At 37.2% G+C, this 27,716-nt stretch overlaps 1 protein-coding gene and 1 non-coding gene across 4 annotated transcripts in view; both read right to left on the reverse strand.

Annotated features, from left to right (window-relative positions):
• ERC2 (ELKS/RAB6-interacting/CAST family member 2) overlaps positions 1-27,716 on the reverse strand; it is a 1,061,162-nt gene that overhangs the window by 650,342 nt on the left and 383,104 nt on the right. For all 3 annotated transcript variants that reach the window (XM_066351701.1, XM_066351699.1, XM_066351702.1), the window contains one exon: positions 24,102-24,269. In XM_066351701.1, the coding sequence (XP_066207798.1) occupies positions 24,102-24,269 (168 nt within the window). The remainder of the gene's footprint in view (positions 1-24,101; positions 24,270-27,716) is intronic.
• Positions 18,813-18,888, reverse strand: TRNAI-GAU (transfer RNA isoleucine (anticodon GAU)). Its single transcript has one exon. It is a non-coding gene; the product is annotated as a tRNA-Ile (tRNA).

A 27,716-nucleotide genomic window follows, 5' to 3' on the forward strand; every position in this document is an offset into this window, starting at 1 on the left:
CCAGGCTGTTTGTAAAACAAAATAATCATTTTATTTGCGATATAACCCCTTCAAGCTCATTCTATTAATTAAATATTGTTTCAATTGATTGCGATACAGTTTGGATATTTATATAGTATGTAATTATATTTTTATTAAAATAATATTGTATATTAAATTTTTTTCACTCACATTTATTCATAAACAAATTACATAATAAAATTTTGTTTACTTAAACAAATCATTTTTATATTTAACATTTTTTTAATTTGAATATTTCGTCTGGCCCATGAAAAAATTTTTCTTGCTAATCTGGCCCAGGGGCAGAAACTGTTGGCCACGCCTAAACGGAAGCATAATGAGTGGTGTGATGGGCAACTGCTGACAGTGCGGCCAGTCTGTGCATACTAACATGGAAGGGGCTCGAAGAAACAGTAAGTGAAAAAAGGAAGTTACTGTTTTTCATACCCAATATAATCTCATTTATGTTTGGGAAATCTCCACAATAATATATGCACATATTTGATAAGTATGTTACTACACAAAAAATTATATGAAAGGATATACCCCCAAATGGTAAGGGTGGGTGCTCCTGGGGAGGGTGCATTCAGAAAGATAAAAGAGAAATCTGTTCTACATTTTAAAAATTTATTCTAAGAAAAAATTTTTTTTTTTTTGTATTTTTCCGAAGCTGGAAATGGGGAGAGACAGTCAGACAGACTCCCGCATGCGCCCGACCGGGATCCACCCGGCACGCCCACCAGGGGGCGACGCTCTGCTCACCAGGGGGCAATGCTCTGCCCCTCCGGGGCGTCGCTCTGTTGCGACCAGAGCCACTCCAGCGCCTGGGCCATCTTTGCTCCAATGGAGCCTTGGCTGCGGGAGGGGAAGAGAGAGACAGAGAGGAAGGAGAGGGGGAGGGGTGGAGAAGCAGATGGGCGCCTTTCCTGTGTGCCCTGGCCGGGAATCGAACCCGGGACCCCTTGCACACCAGGCTGACGCTCTACCGCTGAGCCAACCGGCCAGGGCTCTAAGAATTTCTTAAACATTAAACAAATGTATTCTTGCATTACTTTATAATTTAAACATCAATAAAAATATTTTAACTATACCACGTTGCACATATAAAAGTTTTGTAAAATATGAAAGTCCATCAGAATCAGCTAGTGCCAACCTCATAGGACTGATAGGAGGATTATTTAACATCAAAAATGGGTTTGGCACTTGGTAAATGTTTAATAAACATCATATGTCACTATTGTGTCAGTTAATGATAGTTAAGACATCCTGTTAGAAAAATATGTCAAATTGCATTAACACCATTAGTAATTTCATTCTACTGATTTTTTTCATTGCAAGTACTAAGGAGGGAGGGGTACATTTCAATTATGTTAATCACCAATACAAGGTATTAGTTTACAGGGGAAAAAAAAGATGTGCTTTAGAAATGTTCCTAACTTGAAAAACAAATTTCAGCCTGTAGATAAGGCAACACCCAGGATAAGGTTTCTGTGTAAAAATTTATCTCTAAAAAACTGGCATTATAGCAAAATAGTATAAAAATGAAAATAAGTGCTAAACTACATTCACTTTCCCATCTTCCTGGGCTCTGAAATATTTCCCAGAATTGTAAAGATTCTTTGATATAAACTAACACCTACAGTAGCTAAAGAGAGTAAACTGAGTAACACTAGAGATTGCAGAAGTAAGAAAAAATATAAGACATGATGGCTCCATCTTCAAAACATTTCCAGTCACGTTAGAGAACAATTCTGGAAACTCGACGTTAAAAATTAAGCTAAGAGAGCAAAAAAAAAAGGTGGTCATGACCACATCACCCAGGGATTATGAGCACAGATAAATGTCTACCACGGCCTAAAGCTATGTGCAGAAATGAACAAAAAATTTATGCAAAGCAAAGAAAGAATGGGAAATAAGCTTGCCAAAAACTTATCTATACAAGTTTTACAACTGAACAAAAGTATTTTCAATTTGCCCACGTCTTAATTCTCTCTCAATTCTCACAGAAATTGATGAGCGTCCCTTTCTTTTTTATGTTTGTAAACATCATCAATAGTACATTAAGATATCTTGATAATGATCTTAGTACTATTGTATTTCCTCTAACATGTGGTATTATTTTGAAATTCACTTTCTAGAGAAAGACTAGAGAAAACTGGCATACTCTTTCTAGACTGGGATATAAATAAACTCAATTTACAAAACGCACACTGACACATTCTAACAAGTCCATATTGAACATGCTTTACCCTTTATAGTATTTCAGAGGCTTCAATTAAATTAGCATGGAGAAAGAATAAAATTAACAAGATTTTACTACCTGTATTTCATCTGCTATATACTTTTCTTTCTAAAATACGTAAGATAAATATTTAGGATTCCCTGAGTCAAACTTATGCTTTACTAATCAGAAAACACCCAGATTGTAAGATTAATAGAAGAATCCAAGCAGGCAAAATAAAGTTTTCTAAACTTCTAGACTGAGAGTAAAACAGAAATCAGATACTCTGATGACTGATACCAACCAATGTGGGTAAAAGAAATGATGTCAAGCAAAAATCATGTGGCCGATGTCTGTGTTAGCAGGCCAGGCCATTTCCAGAGACATTATCAAGGATCGACCCTGCCTGAGTGGAATGAATCACCAGCAGGTCCCTGACAGCAGCCAGCTGCAGAGTCTTATAGGGACTGGCTAGATTGAAAAAAGATTTCCAAAGGCTTCAACAGAAAAAGTCCCACTGATTTAGCTTCCCTATCAGATTTCCCAGTGCTTTCTTCTTGGTCAGTTATATTCAAATTACCCCCTATAAAAACAAAGGCTTAGAAAACCTACAAAAAGTTCGTTGCAAAAAGTGGAAACAGCACTTTTTCCTTCTCAGAAGTGTACTTTAAACTGATTCTATAAAAGGTCTGAAATTATCTTCAGGGTCACCATTAAGATTAGAATAATGTAGCAGCAACAGTGTCTGTAAAAATGAGGATATAAATTCCAAAAGTAGGTAGGAAACGTCTTGTGGCATATTCATGTCACTGGTAAAGAAATTCCAAGAGCCCATGCAAGCCACTGAATCATTTATTTTTACTTTCTTTTTAATGTTTTCTTGTGCAAATATCAAACACATATAAAAGTACAGAAAATAATATAATAAACCTCCATGTACCCATTCTCCTTCTTCTACAAGGATCCACTCATGGCTACTCTTTTTTCTTCTATGGCCCAAACCTCCCTTGCCCTAGCCCCCAAATTATATTTTAAGTCAAATCCCAGGTAGTATAGCATTTCATCTGTAAATATTTTAGTATGTATCTTTAAAAGATACTCGATATTAAAGAAAAAATTCATCATCACACCTTAGAAAAATTTACAAATGATTTTTTACTGTCATCACCTATCTCTTCAAATTTCCTCCATTGGCTCATAATGTAACCATTTTATTTGAGTCAGGATCCAAATAAGGTTCATACATTATGATTGGTTAATATGCCTCTTAAGTTTTTCAAGTTTTCTGTTTCCCTCTCTACCTCCCTCTTTTACCTTGAAAACTTTTGTTGTTATTTAAAAAGAAAAAAAAAAAACACCAGAGTCATTTGGACTATAAGAGTTTCCCATGGTGGGGAGTTGCTCATTGCATCCTGTGGAGTTGTTCACCAATTTTCTTTTTCTCTTCTATATTTCTGGTAAGATTCAGGTTTGATTTTTCTGGCAAGACTGCTTCATTGGCAATAGAGCATAGTTCTATCAGGAGGCACATACTATTTGATGCAACAGCCATTAAAGCTCAGTCCCCAGATCCACTAAATCATTAGAAGTTACAAAGTAGTGATAGTCTAGTATTTTTTGTCATTTGTTAGCTGGAATACTTCTATAAAGAGAATCTTCACTTCTTCAGCACTTTGACTACCCTGAGATACAATTTACATAAAAGACTTATAATGATTGCTCACTTCTTTTCTTTATTTATATTTCAAAAATAATGTATTTACTCCTTAGAGTCTACAAAAGAAGTTTTTGGGTTATTTTTATTATAATTCTGAACTCATGGATTTAAGTGTATTTTTTGTGTTATTAATATTCATATTCTCTGTCCAGTAGGCACTATTTTTTTATTTGTTCCCGAGTTCTTTCAACATGCTTCATCAGCCTTCAGCTTCTCTACTATCTGGCATGAGATGTCCCAGGCTACGTCTATGTTTTTAAATATGAAAGCTGTCCTAGGACTGCAGTAATTTTACTTAACTTCATCAATCTTATATCTGTATTTCCTTTCTCCCAAGCTCTGAAAATCTAAACTCTTACTGACACCAACAGAAACATTCAGTGGCTCTATCCCATTCTTCACACACTCTTCTATTATGTCTTAGAATAATAATTCTCACACTACAACCAATATCAACTTTGAAAAAAATTAAAATTCTTGGCAGATCTTTTTGTTCTGGGTAATATCCCACTAGAAATGTTCACTCAAAGCATTGTGTTTTTAAAGTCATTCAGAATAGAACCTGTCTGTGTGGTTATTCCATCAAACAGGTACACAGGTTAATTTTCCTTTTAACTTTTTAGGAATTGCCTTTTTGGATTTAATTTTACTTTACAACTATGTAAAATATTTATGTGGTTCCAAAGTTAAATCTACAAACAAAATAATTCAATGAAGTGTAGGTCTCTCCCAGTCCATTCATTCTATTGCAAAACAAGTACCTTGTTTTTTTATTTATTTTTATTTTATTATTATTATTTTTTTTCATTTTTCTGAAGCTGGAAACAGGGAGAGACAGTCAGACAGACTCCCGCATGCACCCGACCGGGATCCACCCGGCACGCCCACCAGGGGTGATGCTCTGCCCACCAGGGGGCGATGCTCTGCCCATCCTGGGCGTCGCCATGTTGCGACCAGAGCCACTCTAGCGCCTGAGGTAGAGACCACAGAGCCATCCCCAGCGCCCGGGCCATCTTTGCTCCAATGGAGCCTTGGCTGCGAGAGGGGAAGAGAGAGACAGAGAGGAAAGTGCGGCGGAGGGGTGGAGAAGCAAATGGGCGCTTCTCCCGTTGTGCCCTGGCCGGGAATCGAACCCGGGTCCTCCGCACGCTAGGCCGATGTTTTTTTATTTTTAATATTATAGTTTGTGTGTGAATTTTTTAAAAGATATTAACAAATATATATTCATACATACATACATATATATATATGTAAATCTCTTAGGTGTCATACCCTATACACTTTCAACACCTTTGTTGATCCTAGAAGTCACTCCGTATCAGTATACAGGGATATTCTTCATCTTTCACAGAGCTACACAGTAATCCACACTTTGTGGATTACAGTAATTTACTCAATCAGTCCCCTTCTGGTAATCATCTTGGTTTACCAATAGTGCTGCAATGAACAGTCTTGGATATTCTGTATTTTTGCTAGTGTATCTTCAGGATCTGTTCCTAGAATTGGGATTACTGAGTCAAAGGTAAACGTGTAACTTGCTGGATGTTGCCAAATTCCCTTCTGAAAGGGGATATACCATTTTGCATTCAGAAATGTTATTAGAGGGCTAGTTTTCCCCACAGTCCCCCAATAAAGAGTACATTTCAAATGTTTGGATGTTTGCCAATCTAATAAGTGAAAATTATTTTTCAATGTAATTTTAATAAGCATTTCTCTTATCATGTGTTAGGTTGAGTATCATAAATTAAGCACCTTTACATTTATTTTTCTGTATACTATCTATATATAAGGCCAATTATTCCAAAGGGTTGTTACCCTATAGTTAAAATGAACTCTTCATTTGCAACATAACTTGCAAGCATATCACCCAAGTTATTTGCTTTTTACTCTGCTTATAATAAATTTTGCCATGCAACAATTCTTTATTTTATGGCATCAAATTTATCAGTCTTATATATTATTGCTACCAGATGTTCATTCATACTTGGGAAAGTTTTCCTCTTACCTTAGTTATAAAGGAGTTAATCCATGTGTTCTCCTAAAATATTGCCTAAGACTGGATATTTCTACTGCTACTATGATGTGAAATCTCATCTAATTTTCTCACTACACCTCCAATGATATAGGAGAGCAACAATAAATCGATACATATTTTTGGAGTTCCTATATTGTGCTAGGCACTGCTCTCAAAGTTCATATGTCCCAGTGCAAAGGCCAAAGGGTCATTTTCTTTAATAAGTTTATATTGTGATGAAGTTTTCCTTCCACATAAATATTAGTTAATAAATGGTTAAAATAAATACCAAAGCACAGCACAGTAGTGAAACTTCTAGCAAGGCCACAATGTCCCTGAGAAAGATTATATTTTTGTGTCCCATTAATATCAGAGACTTTATCCAAAAAAAGTTATCATTGAAAATTTAAGGGTTTGCAAGTGAAAGGAGCTCCAATCATTAAAATAAGTTGTCCTTTTACTCTGAGGCCCGTTTACATACCCATGGTCTTTAAGGGGTTGTTCTGTCAAGAAACTAATAGTCTACTAGATAGACTCTTTCATAAATTGATTCTAGTGGATACTTAAGGACAAAGAGAACTACAACCAATTTTTAAACATTTTTTCAGCAATCATATTATGAATGATAATGCTGGCAACATTTATCTCATTTACTTCTCTATCCCTGGCACCCAGAAACAAGAATAACACATAGTATATATTTTATGAGTAACTAATTAGAGATCCAACAAAAAGCTTACCAAAATGATGGGGTATACCTCACAACCATATCTCAGGGCTCTGTCTCTTTCTGTCTTACATACATGCCTGCACACACATGTGCACAGACAAGTGCAAATATGATTCATTTTTTCTTTTTTAATTTTTATTTATTGTGTTTACATAAGCTCTAGTGTCCCCCCGAAAGCATCCCCCTCCCTCATGTTCCCCTCACCATCCCCCAAGCCACCCTCCTCACAACGCCCTCCACCCTTCCCTCCAGGATTTTCTTTTCTGCTCTCTATAACGCTCAGTTATGTGTATATAATTTCACCCATCTCTTTCCCTTCTCTGATCCCATCCTCTCATCCCCTTTCCCTCTGTCTGCTTTCCCTCTGGTCCCTTTGATTCCATCTTTCTCTCTATTCTGTTTCTCAATTCACGTTGTTCATTGGATTCCTCAAATGAGTGAGGTCATATGATATATTTCTTTCTCTGTCTGGCTTATTTCACTTAACATAATAATTTCCAGGTCCATCCATGTTGTTGCAAAAGGTAAGATTTCCTTCTTTTTCATGGCCCCATAGTATTCCATCGTGTATATGTACCACTGCTTTTTCATCTACTCATCCACTGATGGACACTTGGGCTGTTTCCAGATCTTTGCTATTGTGAACAATGCTGCCATAAACATGGGGGTGCATTTCTTATTTTGAATAAGTGATGTGATGTTCTTGGGATATATTCCTAAAAGTGGGATGGCTGGATCAAAAGGCAGCTCCATTTTTAATTTTTTGAGGAATCTCCATACTGTTTTCTACAGTGGCTGCACCAGTCTGCCTTCCCACCAGCAGTGCAGGAGGGTTCCCTTTTCTCCACATCCATGCCAGCACTTATTCTGTATTGTTTTGTTAATGAGCACCATTCTGACTGGTGTGAAGTGACATCTCATTGTGGTTTTAATTTGCATTTCTCTAATGATTAGTGATGTTGAACATTTTTTCTTATGCCTATTGGCCATCTGTATGTCCTCTTTGGAGAAGTGTCTATTCATTTCTTTGCCCACTTTTTGATTGGATTGTTTATCTTCCTGGTGTTGAGTTTTACAAGTTCTTTATAAATTTTGGTTATTAACCCCTTATCAGACATACTGAGGAATATATTCTCCCATTGTGTGGTTTGTCTTTTTATTTTGTTCATATTGACTTTAGCTGTACAAAAGCTTTTTAGTTTGATATAGTTCCATTTGTTTATCCTGTCCTTTATTTCACTTGCCAGTAGAGGTAAGTCAGCAAATGTATTGCTGCGAAAGATGTCGGACAGCTTACTGCTGATGCTTTCTTCTAAGGTGCTTATGGTTTCCCAATTTACATTTAAGTCTTTTATCCATTTTAAGTGTACTTTTGTGAATGATGTAAGTTGGTGCTCTAGTTTCATTTTTTTGCAGGTAGCTGTCTAATTTTCCCAACACCATTTGTTAAAGAGACTGTCTTTACTCCTTTGTATGCTCTTACCTCCTTTGTCCAATATCAATTGTCCATAAAGGTGCGGGTTTATTTCTGGGTTCTCTGTTCTGTCCCATTGATCTATATGCCTGTTCTTATGCCAGCACCAAGCTGTTTTGAGTAAAACTTGATATCAGGAAGTGTAATACCACCCACTTTATTCTTCTTTTTCAAGATTGCTAAGGTTATTTGTGTTCTTTTTTGGATCCATATAAATTTCTGGAATATTAGTTCTGTATCTTTGAAGTATGTCATTGATATTTTAATAGGAATTGCATTGAATTTATAGATTGCTTTGGGTAGTATAGACATTTTAATAATGTTTATTCTTCCTATCCATGAACATAGTATATGCTTCCACTTGTTTGTATCTTCCTTAATTTCTTCTTCTTTTTTTTTTTTTTTTTTTACAAAGAGAGAGAGTCAGAGAGAGGGATAGATAGGGACAGACGGACAGGAACGAAGAGATGAGAAGCATCAATCATTAGTTTTTCGTTGCACATTGTGACACATTAGTTGTTCATTGATTGTTTTCTCATATGTGCCTTGACCACGGGCCTTCAGCAAACCGAGTAGCCCCTCACTGAAGCCTGTAGCCTTGGGTCCAAACTGGTGCGCTTTTGCTCAAACCAGATGAGCCCACACTCAAGCTGGTGACCTCAGGGTCTCAAACCTGAGTCCTCCACATCCCAGTCCGACACTCTATCCACTGCGTCACCGCCTGGTCAGGCTCTTCCTTGATTTCTTTTAACAATGTTTTATAATTTCCGAGTACAAGTCTTAAACTTCCTTGGTTAAATTCACTCCTAGGTACTTTATTATTTTGTTGCAATTATGTGAGAATTGTTTTTCTTAATTTCCCTTTCAGACAGTTCATTGTTGGTGTATAAAAATGCCTCTGATTTCTGAATATTAATTTTATATCCTGCCACCTTGCTGAATTCATTTATCAGATCCAGCAGTTTTATGACTGAGACTGTTTTCTATGTACAGTATCATATCATCAGCAAATAATGATAGTTTTACTTCTTATTTGCCAATTTGCATGCCTTTTATTTCTTCTTCTTGTCTGATTGCTGTGGCTAGGACTTCCAGAACTATGTTGAATATGAGTGGTGAAAGGGGGCACCCCTGCCTTGTTCCTGATCTTAAGGGCATTGCTTTTAACTTTTGCCCATTGAGTATGATGTTGGCTGTGGGTTTGTCATAGATGGCCTTTATCATGTTGAGGTATGTTCCCTGTATTCTCACTTTGCTGAGAGTTTTGATCATACATGTGTGCTGGATTTTATCAAATGCTTTTTCTGCATCTATTGAAATTATCATGTGGTTTTTCTCCTTCCTTTTGTTTATGTGATGAATCACATTGATTGATTTGCGAATACTGTACCAGCCTTGCCTCCCCAGAATAAATCCCACTTGATCATGGTGTATGATTTTTTCCATATATTGTTGGATCCGGTTTGCTAATATTTTGTTGAGGATTTTAGCATCTATATTCATCAGGGATTTTGGCCTATAATTTTCTTTCTTTGTGTTGTCTTTGCCTGGTTTTGGAATCAGAATTATGCTCGCCTCATAAAAGGAGTTTGAAAATCTTCCTTCCTCTTGACTTTTTTGAAATAGCTTGAGAAGGATAGAAGTTAGTTCTTCTTTGAGTATTTGGTAGAATTCACTTGTGAAGGCTTCCAGCCCCAGACTTTTCTTTGTTGGGAGTTTTTTGATAACTGTTTCAATCTCTTTTGGTGTAATCGGTCTGTTTTGGTTTTCTGATTCTTCCAGATTGATTTTTGGAAGATTGTGTGTTTCAAGGAATTTGTCCATTTCATCTAGGTTGTCTAGTTTTTTGGCATACAGTTCTTCATAGTATTTTCTTACAATCATTTGTATTTCTGCTGTGTCAATTTTACTTCTCCACTCTCATTTCTAATTTTATTTATTTGAGTCCTCTCTCTTTTTTTCTTGATGAGTCTAGTTAAAGGTTCATTGATTTTGTTGACCTTTCAAAGAACCAGCTCTTGGTTTCACTGATCATCTGTATTGTTATTTTTGCCTCTACGTCATTTATTTCCTCTCTGATCTCTTTTTTTTTTTTTTTTACAGAGAGAGAGAGAGTCAGAGAGAGGGATAGATAGGGACAGACAGACAGGAATGGAGAGAGATGAGAAGCATCAATCATCAGTTTTTCGTTGCAACACCTTAATTGTTCATTGATTGCTTTCTCATATGTGCCTTGACTGTGGGCCTTCAGCAGACCGAGTAACCCCTTGTTCGAGCCAGCGACCTTGGGTCCAAGCTGGTGAGCTTTGCTCAAACCAGATGAGCCCACACTCAAACTGGCGACCTCAGTATCTCGAACCTGGGTCCTCCGCATTCCAGTCTGATGCTCTATCCACTGCGCCACTGCCTGGTCAGGCCCTCTGTGATCTTTATTATTTCCTTCCTTCTTTTACTCTGGGCTTTACCGGCTGTTCTTTTTCTATTTCTTTTAGTTGCAGGGTTAAGTTGTTTATTGGAACTTTTTTTAGCTTCTTAAGGTATGCCTGTAATGCTATGAACTTCCTCCCTCTCAGGATTGCTTTTGCTGTATCCCATAAATTTTGAGTTGTTATATGCTCATTTTCATTTGTGTCAGGGAAATTTTTTATTTCTTCCTTGATCTCATTGTTGACCCAATTTTTATTTAATAACATGCTGTTTAGTTTCTAAGTGTTTAAGTGTTTTTCAGTTTTTCTATTGTAGTTGATTTCTAGTTTCATGCCATTGTGATCAGAGAATATGGTTGATAAGATTTTAATCTTCTTAAAGTTGTTGAGACTTGTTTTATGCCCTAACATGTGGTCTATCCTAGAGAATGTACCATAAGCACTTGAAAAAAATGTATATTCTGCTGCTTTAGGGTGAAAGGTTCTGACAATATGTATTAAATCCAGTTGATCTAGTGTATCCCTTAAGTCTGTTGTTTCTTTGTTAATTTTCTTTCTTGAGGATCTATCCAGTGATGTTAGTGGGGTATTGAAATCCCCTACTATTATAGTATTGCTGTTGATTTCACCCTTTATGTCCATCAAAGTTTGCTTTATATATTTAGGTGCTCCTATATTAGGTGCATAGATATTTATAATGGTTATCTCTTCCTGTTGGATTGCTCCCTTTAAAATTATGTAGTGACCTTCTTTATCCCTTATTATAGTTTTTGTTTTAAAGTCTATTTTGTCAGATATAAGTATTGCTACCCCAGCTTTTTTTTCATTTCCATTTGCATGAAATATTTTTTCCATCCTTTTACTTACAGTCTATGTGTATCTTTTGTTTTGACGTGGGTCTCTCAAAACAAAACAGCATATGTGTGAGTCCTATTTTCTTATCCATGCAGCTACCCTATGTCTTTTGATTGAAGCATTTAATTCATTTACATTTAAGATTATTGATATGTAGTTGTTTATTGCCATTTTATTCTTTAAATCTACATTCCTCTTTTACTAGATTTTTTCCCACTTTGTTCTGTTACAACAGGCTCCTTAACATGTCTTGCAGCATTGGTTTCATTGTAATGAATTCTTTGAGGGTTTTGTTGTGTTTTTTTTTTTGGGGGGGGGGGTCTGGTAAGCTTTTTATTTCTCCTTCAATTTGAAATGATAGCCTTGCTGGACAAAAAGTCTTGGTTGTAGGTTCTTGTTCTGCATTACTTTGAATATTTCTTGCCATTCCTTTCTGGCTTCAAGTGTTTCTGTTGAAAAGTCAATTGTCATCCTTATGGGGGCTCCTTTGTAGGTGATTGACTGCTTTATTCTTACAGCTTTTAGTATTTTTTTCATCTTTTATATTTGGTATTTTCATTATGAGTTGTCTTGGTGTAGGTCTCTTTGGGTTTTTTTTAATGGGGTTCTCTGTACTTCTTGAACCCATGTGACTATTTCCTGCATCAATTTAGGAAAATTTTCAGATATTATTTCTTCAATCAGGTTCTCTACCCCTTATTCTTTCTCTTCTCCTTCAGGAACCCCTATAATGCAGATATTGTTTCTCTTAATGTTGCCACAGAGCTCTCTTAGAGTTTCTTCAGACTTTTTCAATCCTCTTTTCTTTTTGCTGTTCTGTTTCCATTCTTTCCCTTATCTTGTCCTCTGAATCACTGATTCAATCCTCTGCTTCATCCAGCCTGTTTTAATTCCTTCTAGTGTAGTCTTCATTTCTGATATTGTGTTTGTCATTTCTATTTGGTTCTTTTTTATAATTTCAGTGTCCTTTTTGATGCTTACAATTTTTTTTATTTAGGTGCTCATTAAGTCCATCCATTGCAGCTTTGAGATCCTTAAGCATCCTAGCAATCATTATTTTAAACTCTGCATACAGTAATTTGATTACTTCCATTTCATCCAGTTCTTTTTCTAGAGATTTTTCTTGTTGATTCATTTGGTTTATGTTCCTCTGTCTTGCCATTGTTTCTGTGTGTGGTTTGCAGGCTTGTTAGAGTTGTGGGTCTGAGGCTGGTTTATTTAATTCATCTTCTCCTCCAGGCCTTTACTCCTCTGCCTCTGCTGATTGCTTGGATTTAATTCTCCTTAACTATTAGAGCTGCTTTGAAATCTTGACTTGCTTATTGTCTGTTTGCTTAACCCAGCAGGGAGCTTTTGTTTGCTGATCTCAGCAGTGGGCTTAGTTGGAAACTGTATCCAGGAAAGTGGTGGGTGTGACCTCTGAGAATGTGAAGGTGTGTTCTGCCAGTTACTCTCCAGGGGCGGGGTGCATTCTCAGTATGAGGGTGAGGTGTAGCTCAGGTCTCCCTGGAAACCTGAGTCACTGCCCCATCCCCTTAGTTACTCCTTTCTGAAGTGTCTTTCGCACTGATTAGAGCTGGAGAGTTTTTTGGAGGTGAGACACCTGATTCCACTTTAGGCTTGTGCTGGGCAGAGGAATGAACCCTCCCCCAACTATGGCTGCCTCTCACTGGAGAATGAATCAGCTCAGCTCTGGTCATCCCAGGCACTCCTCTTCCTGTCACCATTTGTCTTGCTCTTCCCACATTCCTCATGCAAGACCAGTCAGTCTTCTCAGCCCTCCTTGCCCCGGAGCCCCAAGCAAGTGGCTGTGAGCGATATTTTCTGTTCTGTCCCTTTAAGGCTCACCAGCCCCTTCCCACAGATAGAACTTTTGCTCTTCTCCCCACTCAATGCTGTCTGGCTGTCTCCTCCAGTCTCTGGGTTTCTAGATTGAGTCTCTGGTTCTTAGACTGAGGCCCCTCACCTCCCAGGGTCTCTCTCCTTGTAATGAGAGCCCTCCTGGACCCTCAGCCTCCCCTTGCTCCTGGGAGCAGGGGAGCCCCCACTGCACCCCCGCACTCCTTACCAGGATCGGTGTGGATTCCTCTGTGCTCCTTGGTTTTTGAGTCCTGTTCTTTCAGTCCAAAGTTGGTTTTTCACGATGATTGTTCCTAAATTAATTTGTAATCCTGTTTGGTGGTGGGAGTTGGCAGTCTGTGCATCTGCCTACTCTGCTGCCATCTTGGAATCTCCAGAGCACACACTTTTCTGATTCATTTTTTCTTAATCAAATCTTTAAAATCATGTACATCTTTTTGCAAATGTACTTTTGACTTTGGATGGGATTGAGGTTCAAGAATTGACAAATCCTGATGGCTTGATCTGGCAGTCCCTAGCAACTCTCCTAGTCAAGCATTTCCCTCCTCCTGTGCTGTTCACAGAAGAACAGCCAAAGGTGGCTGGCCATGAAGAGAGCTGACCTTTCTGACACCAGCTCTGCTGGCACCTGCCTAGGAGTCACACTCAGTAAATGAAGAGTTGGATGTCTTTTCCTTCGATTTGGCCAGATCTCAATGATACAACTTATGATATGTCCAGTTTCAAACTAACAACTGCCAAGTAGAATTTTAGAGGCCAAATGCATTCTATTATAATTATAAGGATTTTAAAAATCACCTATATTTGAAAATAAAATAAATAACAAATAATGCAAAAAAATTAATTTCACACACTTCAAGATAGAAATACTTGCAATAAAAACAAATGTGTAGGGTTAAAATGATCATCTACACAACTTATTACCTCAAGTTATATTCTCTCCCACTCTTTTTTTTAATAAAACAAGAGTGGGAGGAATACATATCTGTATGGAATAAATATCTGTATTTACTTTTAAAAAGAATGAAGTTCAATAAAAATGGATAAAAGATTCTTGCAGGAGCCCTGCAATTCAATCTCGCCCTTTAGATTTTGGTTGGGTAGGTAAATGTGTAGAGAAGGAAAGCCAACCACAGCAAATGTTAGTCTTTTTCCAGAGTGATGGAGACAAGTGTCACAAATGCAAGTCCAGTGTCAAGAGAACATAATCACAACATAAGCTGGATATTTCCAAATGGTGCCCCCCGGAAGGAAAAAAACTGAATTGAAGAACTTAATAAATTCTGTTTCTCATAAAATTCATACCTTCCCCCCAAAAAAGAAAGAATGTGAGCTCAGAGGTCAGTAAGAGTTTTGTTGGATTTCACTCCTTCTAAATTCTGTCATCTCCTTTTTAAAGTGGAAATTCAGCTTCCCACAGATATAACAGAAATCCATTCCTTTTTTCCCCCTTGCAAACCATTCACCAGTAACACTAACCAGTAGACATGGACTTTCTCATAGATGATTTGCTAACTGGATACTGTCACTTTCACTTGTAGTTAATACAGTATTAACGATCCCTTTTTCAAACAGAAGTAAAACCAAATAAAAATACCAATAATCTATTTATTTTCTGTCAAAGAATATAAAAGGCTCTGAATCCATCTCTACCCACCAAAACAATAGATGCAGATTATGATGGGATTTAATGTAGATATTAAAATGATTCAGTTATCTTAATTACATATTTAGCCACACAGGTCAACTAACAATCCAAGGAGCTCAAAAAGAAGAGCAGAATTCTTTTGTTTGCTAGAAAAATAAGTCGCTCAAATTAAGTTAAAAATTAAGTTGGCTAAAGATTGGAAAGTTTTTGATTAAAAAGGGATTTTTGTTAGAACCCTTATACTGAGATTTGAGCTACAGTAACAATGTAAAATTGAAAGCAGAATTACACACAAAACGAGTAATATAAAATATCATTATTTTAGTACAATGGAAAATAAGGTGTTTGTGGTTTTACTCTATAAATTCTATGTTGTCTGCTCATATGTATTCCTTCTTGGCTGTCTTCTGAATAGCCATGCTAACTTCCGAGTCCTTCTGCACCAGCATTCATTTGTGGTGTGGGGGTGGGGGAAGCCTACACCATCAACATCTAGGCCCAACGTTTCCCCTCCATTTTATTGGCTTTTCAGGACTAATTCTTGTCCAGGTATCACATTGGTTTTCAGTTACAGGGCAGACAATGAATTTTCCTAATCCATTTAGTGTGCTGACAGAGCCATGTTCACAATTTATAGAATTTCCTTTTAGACATCTACCTATTTCACAGTTCATTAAGAGTCAAACTGAACACCTGTGTTTATAAAGTCAAAAGTAATTCTATACTAACAAGGTGTTAAATAAGGCATTCTCTGGAAGCCTGAACAACAATAACATCAACAAAAGTACAGAGCTTTGGCCTGCAGAACAGAATAACGTCTGTAGCTACCTGCATCGTCCTTTAATAGACACAAGATTGCCACAGAACCGCAGCCAACAAGAATGACACAGTTTAATTCTGCCACCAGAAGTCTTTCAGGTTCTACCTTAAAAAAGCAAGAATAGAAGGTTGCCTTGCAAAGTTCATCCAGAGAGCTAAAATCTGCAAAACAGCTAAAAATTTCAGGAAGTAAAATGTGGCCCCGTTAAACAATGTCTTCACTAGCAAATATAAGACCATTTTCAGCATTCTAGGGCCCACAATGCCTGACCCTGGCTCATTTTTATGTGACCCCGAAGTTTTCACATCATTAATAAAGAGAAAATCAAAACAAAGCCCACAGACATAAGGGGAGGGGAAGTGTGTAGTTTGGCACTGCCATCATGCATACCCTCAAAATGAAAAGAGAAGAAAATAAAATGCACATAGCAGAGGTGATGACCCCTGTAATGACTGTGGTTCCCAACATTTTTTTCTACTGGTAATAAAGCATTTCGCAGACCTCCCAATGGTGGCCACCATGATAGTTACAACTTGCCGGTTTATGTCTTTTTCTTGCAGTTAAGAGTGTTATCAATAAAAATTTCAAATGATGCCTTTCCCAGTCAAATAAAAACATTTTAAAATGTGAAGCCAACAATGGGATTAGAATGGAAAAATAAAAGTGACACCGAGATGTTATTTTGTGTATTTTTTCAACAAATCTCTTAGTTTATTAATTTTAATGACAACCCTTGCAAGTCTTGAAAGTGAGACAATGCACTGATGCAGCACTGGGTTAATCTGACAGTCTTAAGAGTTGGTTTTGTCATCTGCTACTAATTCTTTCAAAAAGCGCCTCACTATTAAATGTCATGATTATGAAGAGCATTAGATAAAACTCGATCTCAGAAAGGACATTAACATATTCTTTGAAGGCTGAACTAAAGTGATTGAAAAGGACTTTACTACTTGCAATCAACCAAGGCAGAAAGTAAAAAAGAAAACTAAAATTACTGAATAAAAGTTGGCCCAGGCCAGCAGAGTCAGTGGATAAAACATTGCCTTGGTGCACCGAGGTCACGGGTTTGATCCCCAGTCAGGGCATATACAGGAAGCAATCAATGAGTGCACACCTAAGTGGAACAATGAATTGATGCTTTTCTTTCTCCTTGTCCCTCCCTTTCTCTCTCTCTCTCTCTCTCTCTCTCTCTCTCCAATGGGGATAAAAGTCAAGGAGCAAAGGAGCACTCATTGTAAATCTCACCTTATATATTCTGGCAAATACTATTCCCATCCATTTAAAAAAATCTTCAGCTCTCGAATGCATACCTTTGTCCCCCTCCTGGACTCAACTGCTTATGACCTGCTCCAAGCTATTGGCAGGAGGACCTAGCTTTAATAAAGACTGGAGATATGACAAAAAAAAAAGGCTCAAAACATGTGAGTTCAGAAGAAAGAGAAGTTCCTGAAGTATCAGGAATAGTTTGAAAAACTTTGTGTGAATGCAACTAGCCCCATAGTCCCAAGAGGCTGTGAAACATTCAGACTCCTGATCATGGTGACCTTTATGCCCAAGAGTCTAGCCTCACCATAAAGTAAGGCAGATGGAAACAAGGACTCATAAAATTTGTTTTCTCCATATAACAACGTTTTCATCGTCGAAAGCTTGGTGTTTTTGATGCAGCTTGAAAGTTGATAGCTCAAGCCTGCTACCTGGAGGTGACGTCACACTGACTCATCCATGACTGAAAGCCCAAGCACTGTGGCCACAGGCTCAGAACATATCTCCTCCTCCACCAGCACCTTGTACAACCTCCTTGAAGAAATGATTGTTGCCACTTCTCTGAAAAATGCACTTAATTTTTTACATTACAAATGTAGAGTATGTATAGCATAGATAATTTAAAGATCACCTAGTGTCCAACACAAGGAGAAAACACAGTAAGATACTGTTTTCTGTTCTTTTAATGTTTTTTACAAAGTGTGCAAGCATGTGTGAATATGTGTATATATACATAATCATAAACATTTTTGAAGAAATAAAAACTAAACATTATACAATGAATTCTTTTTAATGTACTAGGATTCTAGACTTCATGAGAAATGTTACCCTTTCTAGACTTTGGACAATTTCCTTCAATATCATGGCCACAATGTTAATGTTATTATAGTCATATATTACTATGATGATTTAAGTCTCAGAGTTATTATTCATTCTTGTTCCTCTTACCCCAGGCTATACCTACTAAGCATTCTTGCATTTCCAATGAACTCACCTAATTAAGACATACTTATAAAATATACAATAAACTTGACCATGAAGATTAAATGTGATACTGTATGTCAGTTACTTGATACAAAGGAAGCCCTTAATCCACTAAGACTCATGAAAACCCCTAGAATTAGGGCTCAGAGTTCAGGGTTTGGGAACCCAAGCCTTGTCCCTCATCATTGTGTAACCTTGAGCAACTTACCCATCCTCTTTAAACCTTTATTTTCTCATCTTCAAAAAAGAGGTCAAACAATACCAACTTCACAAGTTGAACATCAAGTTTAAAATAAGTATTGCATGGAAAACACTTAGCTACAGTTCCTAGAATTCAGTCTGGCAGCCAGAGGGCACTCAGTAGACATTTGGACAATACAATTAAATTGAAAAGTCTAAGACCAATAACTCCAAATATTAAAGATCTCACTCTATCCACCACTATGTTCAGTAAAATATTATCAAATGACATGTCACTCATTTAGACAAGACAAGGAAAGGGTCTTTTTATTTTTTTGTATTTTTCTGAAGCAAGAAGTGGGGAGGCAGATAGACAGTCTCCCACAAGTGCCCAACTGGGATCCACCTGGCATGCCCACCAGGGGGTGATGCTCTGCCCATTTGGGGTTTTCCTCCATTGCAGCCAGAGCCATTCTAGTTCCTGAGGTGGAAGCCATGGAGCCATCCTCAGCGCCAGGGCCAACTTTGCTCCAATGGCGCCCTGGCTGTGGGAGGGGAAGAGAGAGATCGAGAGAAAAGAGAGGGGGAAGGGTGGAGAAGCAGATGGTGCTTCTCCTGTACGCCCTGGCCAGGAATCGAACCTGGGACTTCCACACATCAGGCTGATGCTCTACCACTGAGCCAGCCAGCCAGGGCAAGGGAAGGATCTTTTTTGAAGCATGACCTACTGAAGCATTTCTAAGTAGATGAGGTAACTCCTGAAATAATCAAGCCAGCAAAGTATCTGTAACCCCATAAACAGCATTTTCTTTCTCAAAGAGAGCCAAGTTGCTTGAGTATGGACTCAAAAAGGATCGGCTTTAAACATAAAAACATAAAAATTGTATCAGAGTAATTACCTTAGCAATATTAGTGTTCCATTATATGAGATATAAATGGATATTTCATTCAGCTTGCATATTTTAGTTTTCCAAGAAGCAAAACATTTGTTTTCTATTTTCTCTCCTTCTTTTACTTACCCACTTTTATATAACAGAAAGAAGATGGCATATAATTTAGATTTTTGTGTGAAATTATTAATAACCAAAAATTACTGAGTGTTTATGGCACTATAAATCAGTTCTCTACCATATATCCATATAACCAATAGAATCTTGGCTGGATGAGGGCAGGAATCAGTTAAACGATGTGTTGAATAAAAAAAAAATTCAGGAACTCTATAGGGCAGGAATCTTTAATGTGAAATTCTTAGAAATGCTTCAAGGCATCTATAAATTGCCTGAAATTATAGATATTATTGCATGTGAATATGAGTGTGTATGTGCTGAGGTGAGTTTTCTAGGGAATAAGCCTATAAATTGCATGATTTTATTTAAAAACCAAAAACAAAAATGTTATGAACCCTTGTTATGGAGCTGCCACTAACCTAAACTGCCCCTTGCCCTCATGAACACAAAATCCCTAGTCTTTCTTTTCTAAAATATAAAGTTGTTAATGAATTTATTTGGTAGCATTGGTTAACTAAATCATGTAGGTTTCAGGTGTACAATTCCATAACACATCATCTGAAATATTGCATTGTGTGTTCACCACCCAAGTCAAGTAAGTGTCCTTCCATTGCCGTTTATCCCCTTTACCCTCCTCTACCTCCTCCACTGCCCTTTCTGTCTTGGAATCCCCATACTTTTGTCTGCGTCTATGAGATTTTTTCTTTATTTGCTTAATCCTGTCACCCTACATTCTTTCTTAATAAACAGGTTCTCAAGTGTTTATGCTTAGACAAATAGAATCCTTCTCGGACCTATTTGGAATAGCAATAAGTACAAAAGCAAGCATTATGTACCACTGTTGTATAACATATTTTCCAGAAAATGTGCACAAAAGTTGTCAAATTTAGCTGTTTAAAAACATGCTGGGCTGGGGAAAGTATACTAGCTAGAAAACCAATTGAGAATAGAGCAAACTAGATGGCACTTTCAGGTATCTTCATGAAACAACAACTCAACTGAAATATAAAAGTCTGAGCTTGGTAAATGCAGACACCAAAAATTTAAGGGAGACCTACAAAGGGAGAATACGCAGAATGGATGATAAGAAGAGGAGTGAGGTAGAGTATTCCCCCAAAATACCTGACTGCAATAAAAAATAACAAGAACAGCATTGATGCTAATCAACACAATTTATAGCCAAAACCCATTAGTGGAGTTAAAGCACTTTTCACATTGATGAGTCAGACTGGCACAATGACTGCCATTTTATAGATCAAGACAGGGAGGCTCAGAGAAGTTCAAGTCTTATTCATGTCATAGTTATTCAATGGGAAGTTTGAAATATGTCCACACACCTTCCCCTTCTAAATGCTGTGTTCATCACACAACATTCTACTTCAGACCAAGGAATAATAATACCAAGGCCTCTCTTCTTCTTAATTTCTGGATATGTTGGTAATTATGTGTTGAAATCCAGAAAAATCAAGGTGCTAGAGAAAGCTAATTTATTATCTCTACTGCCACATAATTAGTGTGTTGGTAGATGGGGATAAGTTAGTACCTAAAAAACATCAAGGGAAGTAGCAAAATAAGAAACTTGGCCTTGGGGTCCTTTGAAGCTATTTTAAAAAGTAAAATGTTATGTTAAGAGCTATGTGGTGTATCCTTCTGTGTGTGTAATTATTATTCCAATGATTTACTGCACACATGTCAAAGAGTGTCTGGGCATTTATACAAGTTAAAGCAAACCAATCCAAGAGCCAAGCCACATAGCCATAAACCCAGACAACCTGCCTCCCACTCCTTGTCCTCCTCTTCATCCTGCCACCTCCCAAACACAAATTCTCTGGTAGCAAGAGTCTTCCTTGTAGAGATGAACTGTTAAGCCAGTGACCTCAGTCACTTATCCCATATTTGAAAAAAAAAACAACACAAAAAACAACTAGCTAAAACCAGTTAGTAGCATAGATTTTCCAGAGAAGCCAGCAAATTTCTTCTAATTCTAGAGAGAGCCCTCTTCTGTATTGGCAAAATTTTAAGAAATGTTTGGGAATCAAACTGAAGGGAAATATCACACATAACCTCCTCCAAGGATGAGTCCCATATCTTTCATATGAATTTAAACTCAGGTTTTTTCTCACAGGGCATATAACAAAACATAACATATCTCATCTACTGAATACTCGCCCACTAAGGTAGGGAGACTCTTGAGAGGTGGGAAAATCACTTTAATATATTTTATTCTGTTGCCAAAATTCCTTTGCCTGTGATCCTCTAAGAAATGGACATCAGTGGGTAACTTTCTTCATTTTTATTTACAAAAATCTTTAAATAAGTAAAAAGGCAAAAGAAAATTCCTTGGATGTTCCATCTGATAAAATCATTAATCACACACTCCCAACTTCAAAGCAGAAGACCAGAAAATCATCTCACTTTCCTGCACATGGAGAATAATTGTTCCTATTTCAAAGCACCATTTCTCTATTGGGTCATATTAATTATAAAACATGGAATGGAAGCTATCCACATAATGTCACCACTGTCGTTTTCATGAAATACACATAGGTGTCCTTTGGACTACATTAATTCAGGAGAGGTAAAATACAGAGGAGAAAATGAGAAAGAGGTGACAGGCTGGGGAAAACAGCCCTCACAAGTACAAGGCAGTCAGAGAAAGGAAGTTAGCCTTCTAAGCTAACTTTTCTCCTTCTTTCTCTTTGGAGAGAAACCACCTGGGAGTCTGACTGCCTACTTGGGCAATACCTCAACGGACTGCCTTGTTTCTCATATTTCCTCCTACCCAGTACACGGCAACACAATCACCCTAACTTTAGTGGTAAGGCTGGCATTATTGCCAACTTAAGACAACTGTGGGTACAATCAGTTGCTTTGTGAATAACCGGGGAGAAGAATCTGTACTCTAGAATGAGGGTCAGCGGACTCTCTGGCCCTGTTTAAAGTGAGACTGCTAGGGAGAGATTAACCCAGGCATTCTGCCTCCCACTCAGGCCTCTTCCTACAAAATTGCAATGCCATGAATTGGAAAACATTTTCTGTAAGGAGCCAAAGAGTAAATACTTTCAGCTTTGCGGACCATACAATCTCTATTACTACTAAATTCTGTGGTTATAGCCAAAGACCACACATATATGAATGAGTGTGGCTGTGTTCTAATAAAACTTTACTTACAAAAACAGGCAGAGGGCAAAGTTTGTCCCACAGGCCATAGTTTTCAATCTCTATTCTAGACAATTGCTAGATCGTAGGAAAGGTCTATACTATGCTACTCAATATGGTGGTCATTGGCCACAACTGACAATTACATACTTGAAATGTGGCTCATTGTGACTAAGGAACTACATTTTAAATTTTACTAATTTTTTCTTTTTTGTATTAAATTTATTGGGGTGACATTGGTTAATAAGATCATATACGTTTCAAGTGTACATTTTTATGATATGATTTGTAATATAATTGTGTACCCACAACCCAAAGTGAAATCATCTCCAATCACCATATATTTGGCCCCTTTACCCAGGAACTACATTTTAAATTTTACTGAATTTTAATAGTTTAAATTTAAACAGACACACGTGGCTATGGTTATAGTATTAGCACAATTGTAGATACTATTCACTGCTCCTCTTCAAAGGAGACACAAACCACCTTCCAATTTATGGTGCAGTTTATATTTTTGCCTTAAAAAAAGAGAATATGCTTCCACATTCAGAATGGAACTATGCACAACTGAAAGTTATATGTATTTCTTCAATGTGGAATATCTACATCACTGAAGCTAAAATTATTGTTTTGGTTTAAACCAATCAAGCAACTGCCTATTAGCCAATGTCAAGTGCAGAGGAGCTAAGTCAGGTCCATGCCAAGACTTATCCAATCTGGAACCTGTTTCCTTTCTCCTGAGAACACTGTCTTGCACCCCCACTGAGGGACAGATGAACTAAATGGCCCCATTAACTACTAAGGAAAAATCCATCTGTTGCCACAGAACCAAAAATACACACATTCAAACACATAGCTCAAAGAGTACAAGAGAGAACACACATCTCAATTAGAGTGCCTTCTCCTGAAGTGACCCACATAGTACTCGGCCTCCACACCAAGCTCAGGGAGAGTCACCACATTCTTTACTACTGCCCACATGTAATAATTCATTTTCTGTCAACTGTTTTATTTACACAATAACTAGGTTGTGTTTTGCATTCCTTAGAAGCCCCAAGAATATAATCCAATGGAGCAAAGCAAGGAAATAGGGCAGTAACATACATTTGGCTTTTTCCCCCCAAGTGTGAATAAGAAATAAAAAAAAAAAACACATTTCTTTTAAGAAACTCACACAATACCAACTTTCTTCAGTGGGTAAAAGAATATTGAAAATTGAAGGTACTCCTTAGAAAGTAAAAAACCTTTGGAACCACAGGTGCCAGGAGGGGGGTAACCTATGTAAGTACATGCTGACTTTTTCAAATGATTTTTGATAAAATAAAACCATTCCAGATCCAGTTATTTACCTGTGGTTCCCAAAACAAAAAGCTCTGAAAAATGAAAAAAAAAAATTCCAAGTGTGAAGCACACTCCTTTAGTGGCACAACCTTGACCCTTGACATAACCTGACAGGAAGCTGCTTGAATAGTCTATTCATCCTACTTTAGGGTTAGACATTTCTTTCTGCAGAATATCCGTGTGTTTGTATAACACTCCCAGCAACCCTACTGGGAGTGTTATATAGTTTATGACACATGCAATGAGTCTTACCTTTCCAAAATCCCCCAAATACGTGATATGCAAAATACCTCTGGCTCCAAGGGTTCAGATAAGGCATCTTCTAAAGAAACCTGGTCAGGTAGCCCATTTTCTATCAACTCAATGTCTACTGCCTGGAATCCTGAGACAGTGCCTTACCTCAGTTTGAAGAATGGCAGCCCTCTGTTCTTTGGCAGTAAGCGACTCTTTAAGCACTTCAATGTGTTGCTTGCAATCTGAATTTTGATTGCTAAGGGTTTCAAGCTTTGTTTGTAAGGCAAGAAGTTCTGACTCCTTCTTTGAAAGTTCCTGCTTCAGCTGATCAATCTGTAAAACAAAATCGCAAGAAATTAGAAGCCACACATACTACTCTATAATTGGGAAGTAATGATTTCTCTTATATTTCCTTCTTTGTGTGTGTGTGTGCTCTTTAATTGACTTATTATTTCATTTTTATAGTTTTAATAGCTGATAATCATTATTCCAACAAGGCAGGCCATAAGTTTGCTTAACATGATGGACCTGGAAGTCACTCAGTCTTTGGGGTCTGGGGAAGCTCTGTAAAGGTAGCTGAGGATAGACAAAACAGAAAAGGTAAGGTCAGCAGGTGGCCTTCTACCTTCCACCCTGCTGAGAACCAAGGTTCACAGTGGAGTGATGGCTTCCCGGCCGAACCTTCTAGTCATCCATGAAACCACTAAGCTTATTCACCAAGATCCTCACAGGGTCAACAGGGAGCTAACAAAGTACTTAACGCAAGACACAACTCAGACCCTCTCTACTACACCGCAATGGAAACAATCATTCAAGGGCATTATCTGACAAAAGAGAATACTTGCCCCTCAAAAACTAAGTATTTGGGTTTTTGTTTTATGTTAAATACTGAGAAAGCACAAAAGAACATAAAATATATATAAAGTATAAGGGAATATAATACAAGAAATATTCATCATTCAATTCAGCACAAAAGATTATTAGAATGATCTTGTTCTAAGCCATTTCTATCTACTGCTTTCTCCCTTCAGAATCACTACCACTCTAAATTTTGTGCTTGTCATTTTCTTGCTTGTCTGTTAAGTTTACCATATATTTTTGTATGTAAATGATATACAATTTACTCTTACATACTATTTAGGTTTTTAACTGTTTGCTCTGTGTATTTTTTTTTAGCATTATGCTTTTTCCACTCAATCTTATGTCCTGAACATTATATTGTGTTCTTATACATACAATTTGCTCGTTTTTATTGAAGAACAGTATTCCATTGTAAGACTTCACCACAATTTATTTGTCCTTTCTGCTGTTGATAAACATTTGGGTTTGTTTCTAGGGTTTTTTGCTATTATAAAAAGTGCTATTTTGAAATTCTTATACATAGCAGTGGTAGATGGTCTCCAAAGATAACTCCCACCCATTTCTTCCTATATGTACACCCATGCTGCTCTTCACAACCAGAGGTGAAGTTGTTTTACCCTCCTCTTGAACCTGGTAGGACTATGACTTGCTTCTAACAGCCAAATGCAGGAGGTGTCAGGTACGCCTATTCTGGCCTGGCCTGTAGAAGGAATGTGAGCTTCAGCATCCAGTTATCCTCTGACCACAGTGTTCTGGGGAAGCCCTACCAGCCACACAGCAGGCCAAGAAAGACAGAGAGGCCAGTGGAAATGATGACTCTTTTGTCCTGTAACTGGTCTTAAAGAGAAGAATTTCAATGTTTCATCATTAAATTTCATGTTTGTTTTAGCTTTTTATAGGCACTCTTAGGTTTCAGAAAGTTCCCTTTTATTACAATTTTGGCAAGAGGGTTTTTTTTTAATCATTAAGGAATGTTTAATATTATCAAATATTTTTCTGCATCTCATGATTTATTACATTTTCCCCTTTAATATGTTATTGTAATAAATTACATTAATGGATTTTTAAAATATTACTCTCTCCTTGCATTACCATGAAAAACTCCATTAGTCGTGATGTGTTATATTTTTTTATATTTCACTGGATTCAGATTGCCAATATTTTGTCAGGAACTTTTATATCTGTGTTTATGGGTAAGATTGGTCTGTAGTTTTCCTATCTTATGCTGTCTTTGTCAGGTTTTAGCATCAGTTTAGCCTTTTAGGTAGGGTAGAAAATGTTCTTTCCTTTCATGTGTTCTGAAATGACTTATGAAATTGAAATTTTTTGCATTAATGTTCATTACAAATCACCAGCAAAAACATGTAGAGCTGGTATTTTCTTTCCAAAGACCATTACTTACTTCATCCATCTTGGTTGCTTATAGAAATACTCATGTTTCTAATTATTAGAGTCAATTTTGAAAAGTTTTTCCTCCCAGGAATTTTTCATTTCATCTAAATTTTTACTGTTATTAGAAATTTTCATAAAGCCCATTTGATACCTATAGCATTTATGATTATGTCTTCTTTCTCACTCCTAATAGTCTTCATTTTTACTCTTTTTCTTGATGAACTTAGCAGAGACTTGTCATGTTAAATACTCCAATTTCAGATGTCTTGATCATCCAATATTTTATGTTTTATTTCATTAATTTCTGCTCTTATTTTTAAACAATTTCCTTTTAGGAGTATTCTATTTTCTTTTGCTAACTTTTAAAGTTATATGCTTATTTCCCTAATTTTCAGACTTTTCTTTCCATATATAATAAAATAAGCCTGAAGACTATAAATTTCCCTGTTAGTATAATTTTAGCTCGTCTATTAGTTTGCTATGCAGTATTGACATGATTGTTCAGTCCTTGATATTTTCTCATCTTCATTATTATTTATTCTTTAATCCTTGAATAAACTGCAAGTATGACTCTTAATCTCCAATACATGCATGTTTCCTGGTTATCTTTGTGCTTATTATTTTATACTACCATTGTGAGTAGAGAAAATGATCTGTTTGAAACTAGTCACTTGAAATTTGGTATATATAGCTTATTGACACAGTCAGAGACGGATTTAATGGCAGGCGCACTGGGCGTACCCCTGGGCCCTGACTTCTGAAGGGCCCTGCAAAACCCCAACTTGACACCTTTTTCTAATGTAAGGAGCCCAATATTTTCTTCTGCACCCAGGGCCTCAACCGACCTTAATCCGCCTCTGGACACAGTATGTGGTGAGTTATCATAAATGTACTTTGTATATTGCATACTTGAAAAGAATATGTATCCAACAATTGCTGGGTACAATATTTTATATATGTGGGTGACTTTTGATAACACTTTTAATAGGGTAGTTTCAGTCTTCCATATTTTGATCTTTTAATATGCTTCATCTGTTAATCACTTAAGGGTATGTTAAAAATGCCCACTTAATGGTGAAATAATAAATTCTTCCTTATAGATTCACCAAATTTTCAGCTTGAAAAATAGTTTCTTTGTATTAAAGTGTACAACAAATTGATTCCTATAAAAGTCATAAAATTTCTTCATTAGTTGCATTTTTAATAGCTTTATTGAAATATAACATGCTGGCCCTAGCCGGTGTGTTCAGTGGCTAGAGTGTCAGCCTGGAATATGGACATCCTGGGTTAGATCCCTGTTCAGAACACACAGGGGAAGCAACCATCTGCTTCTCTTCTCCTCCATCTCCCCCTCCTCTCTCTCTTCCACTTTTGCAGCCAGTGGCTTGGTTGGTTCGAGCTTTGCCCCCGTGCACCAAGGATAGCTTGGTTGGTCCAAGTGTCAGCTTCTGGCGCTGAGGATAACTTAATTGATTCAAGCATCAGCCCCAGACAGGGGTTGCAAGGTGGATCCTAGTCAGGGCACAT

Source organism: Saccopteryx leptura, chromosome 10 (assembly GCF_036850995.1).
Source record: "Saccopteryx leptura isolate mSacLep1 chromosome 10, mSacLep1_pri_phased_curated, whole genome shotgun sequence".
NCBI lineage: Eukaryota > Metazoa > Chordata > Mammalia > Chiroptera > Emballonuridae > Saccopteryx > Saccopteryx leptura.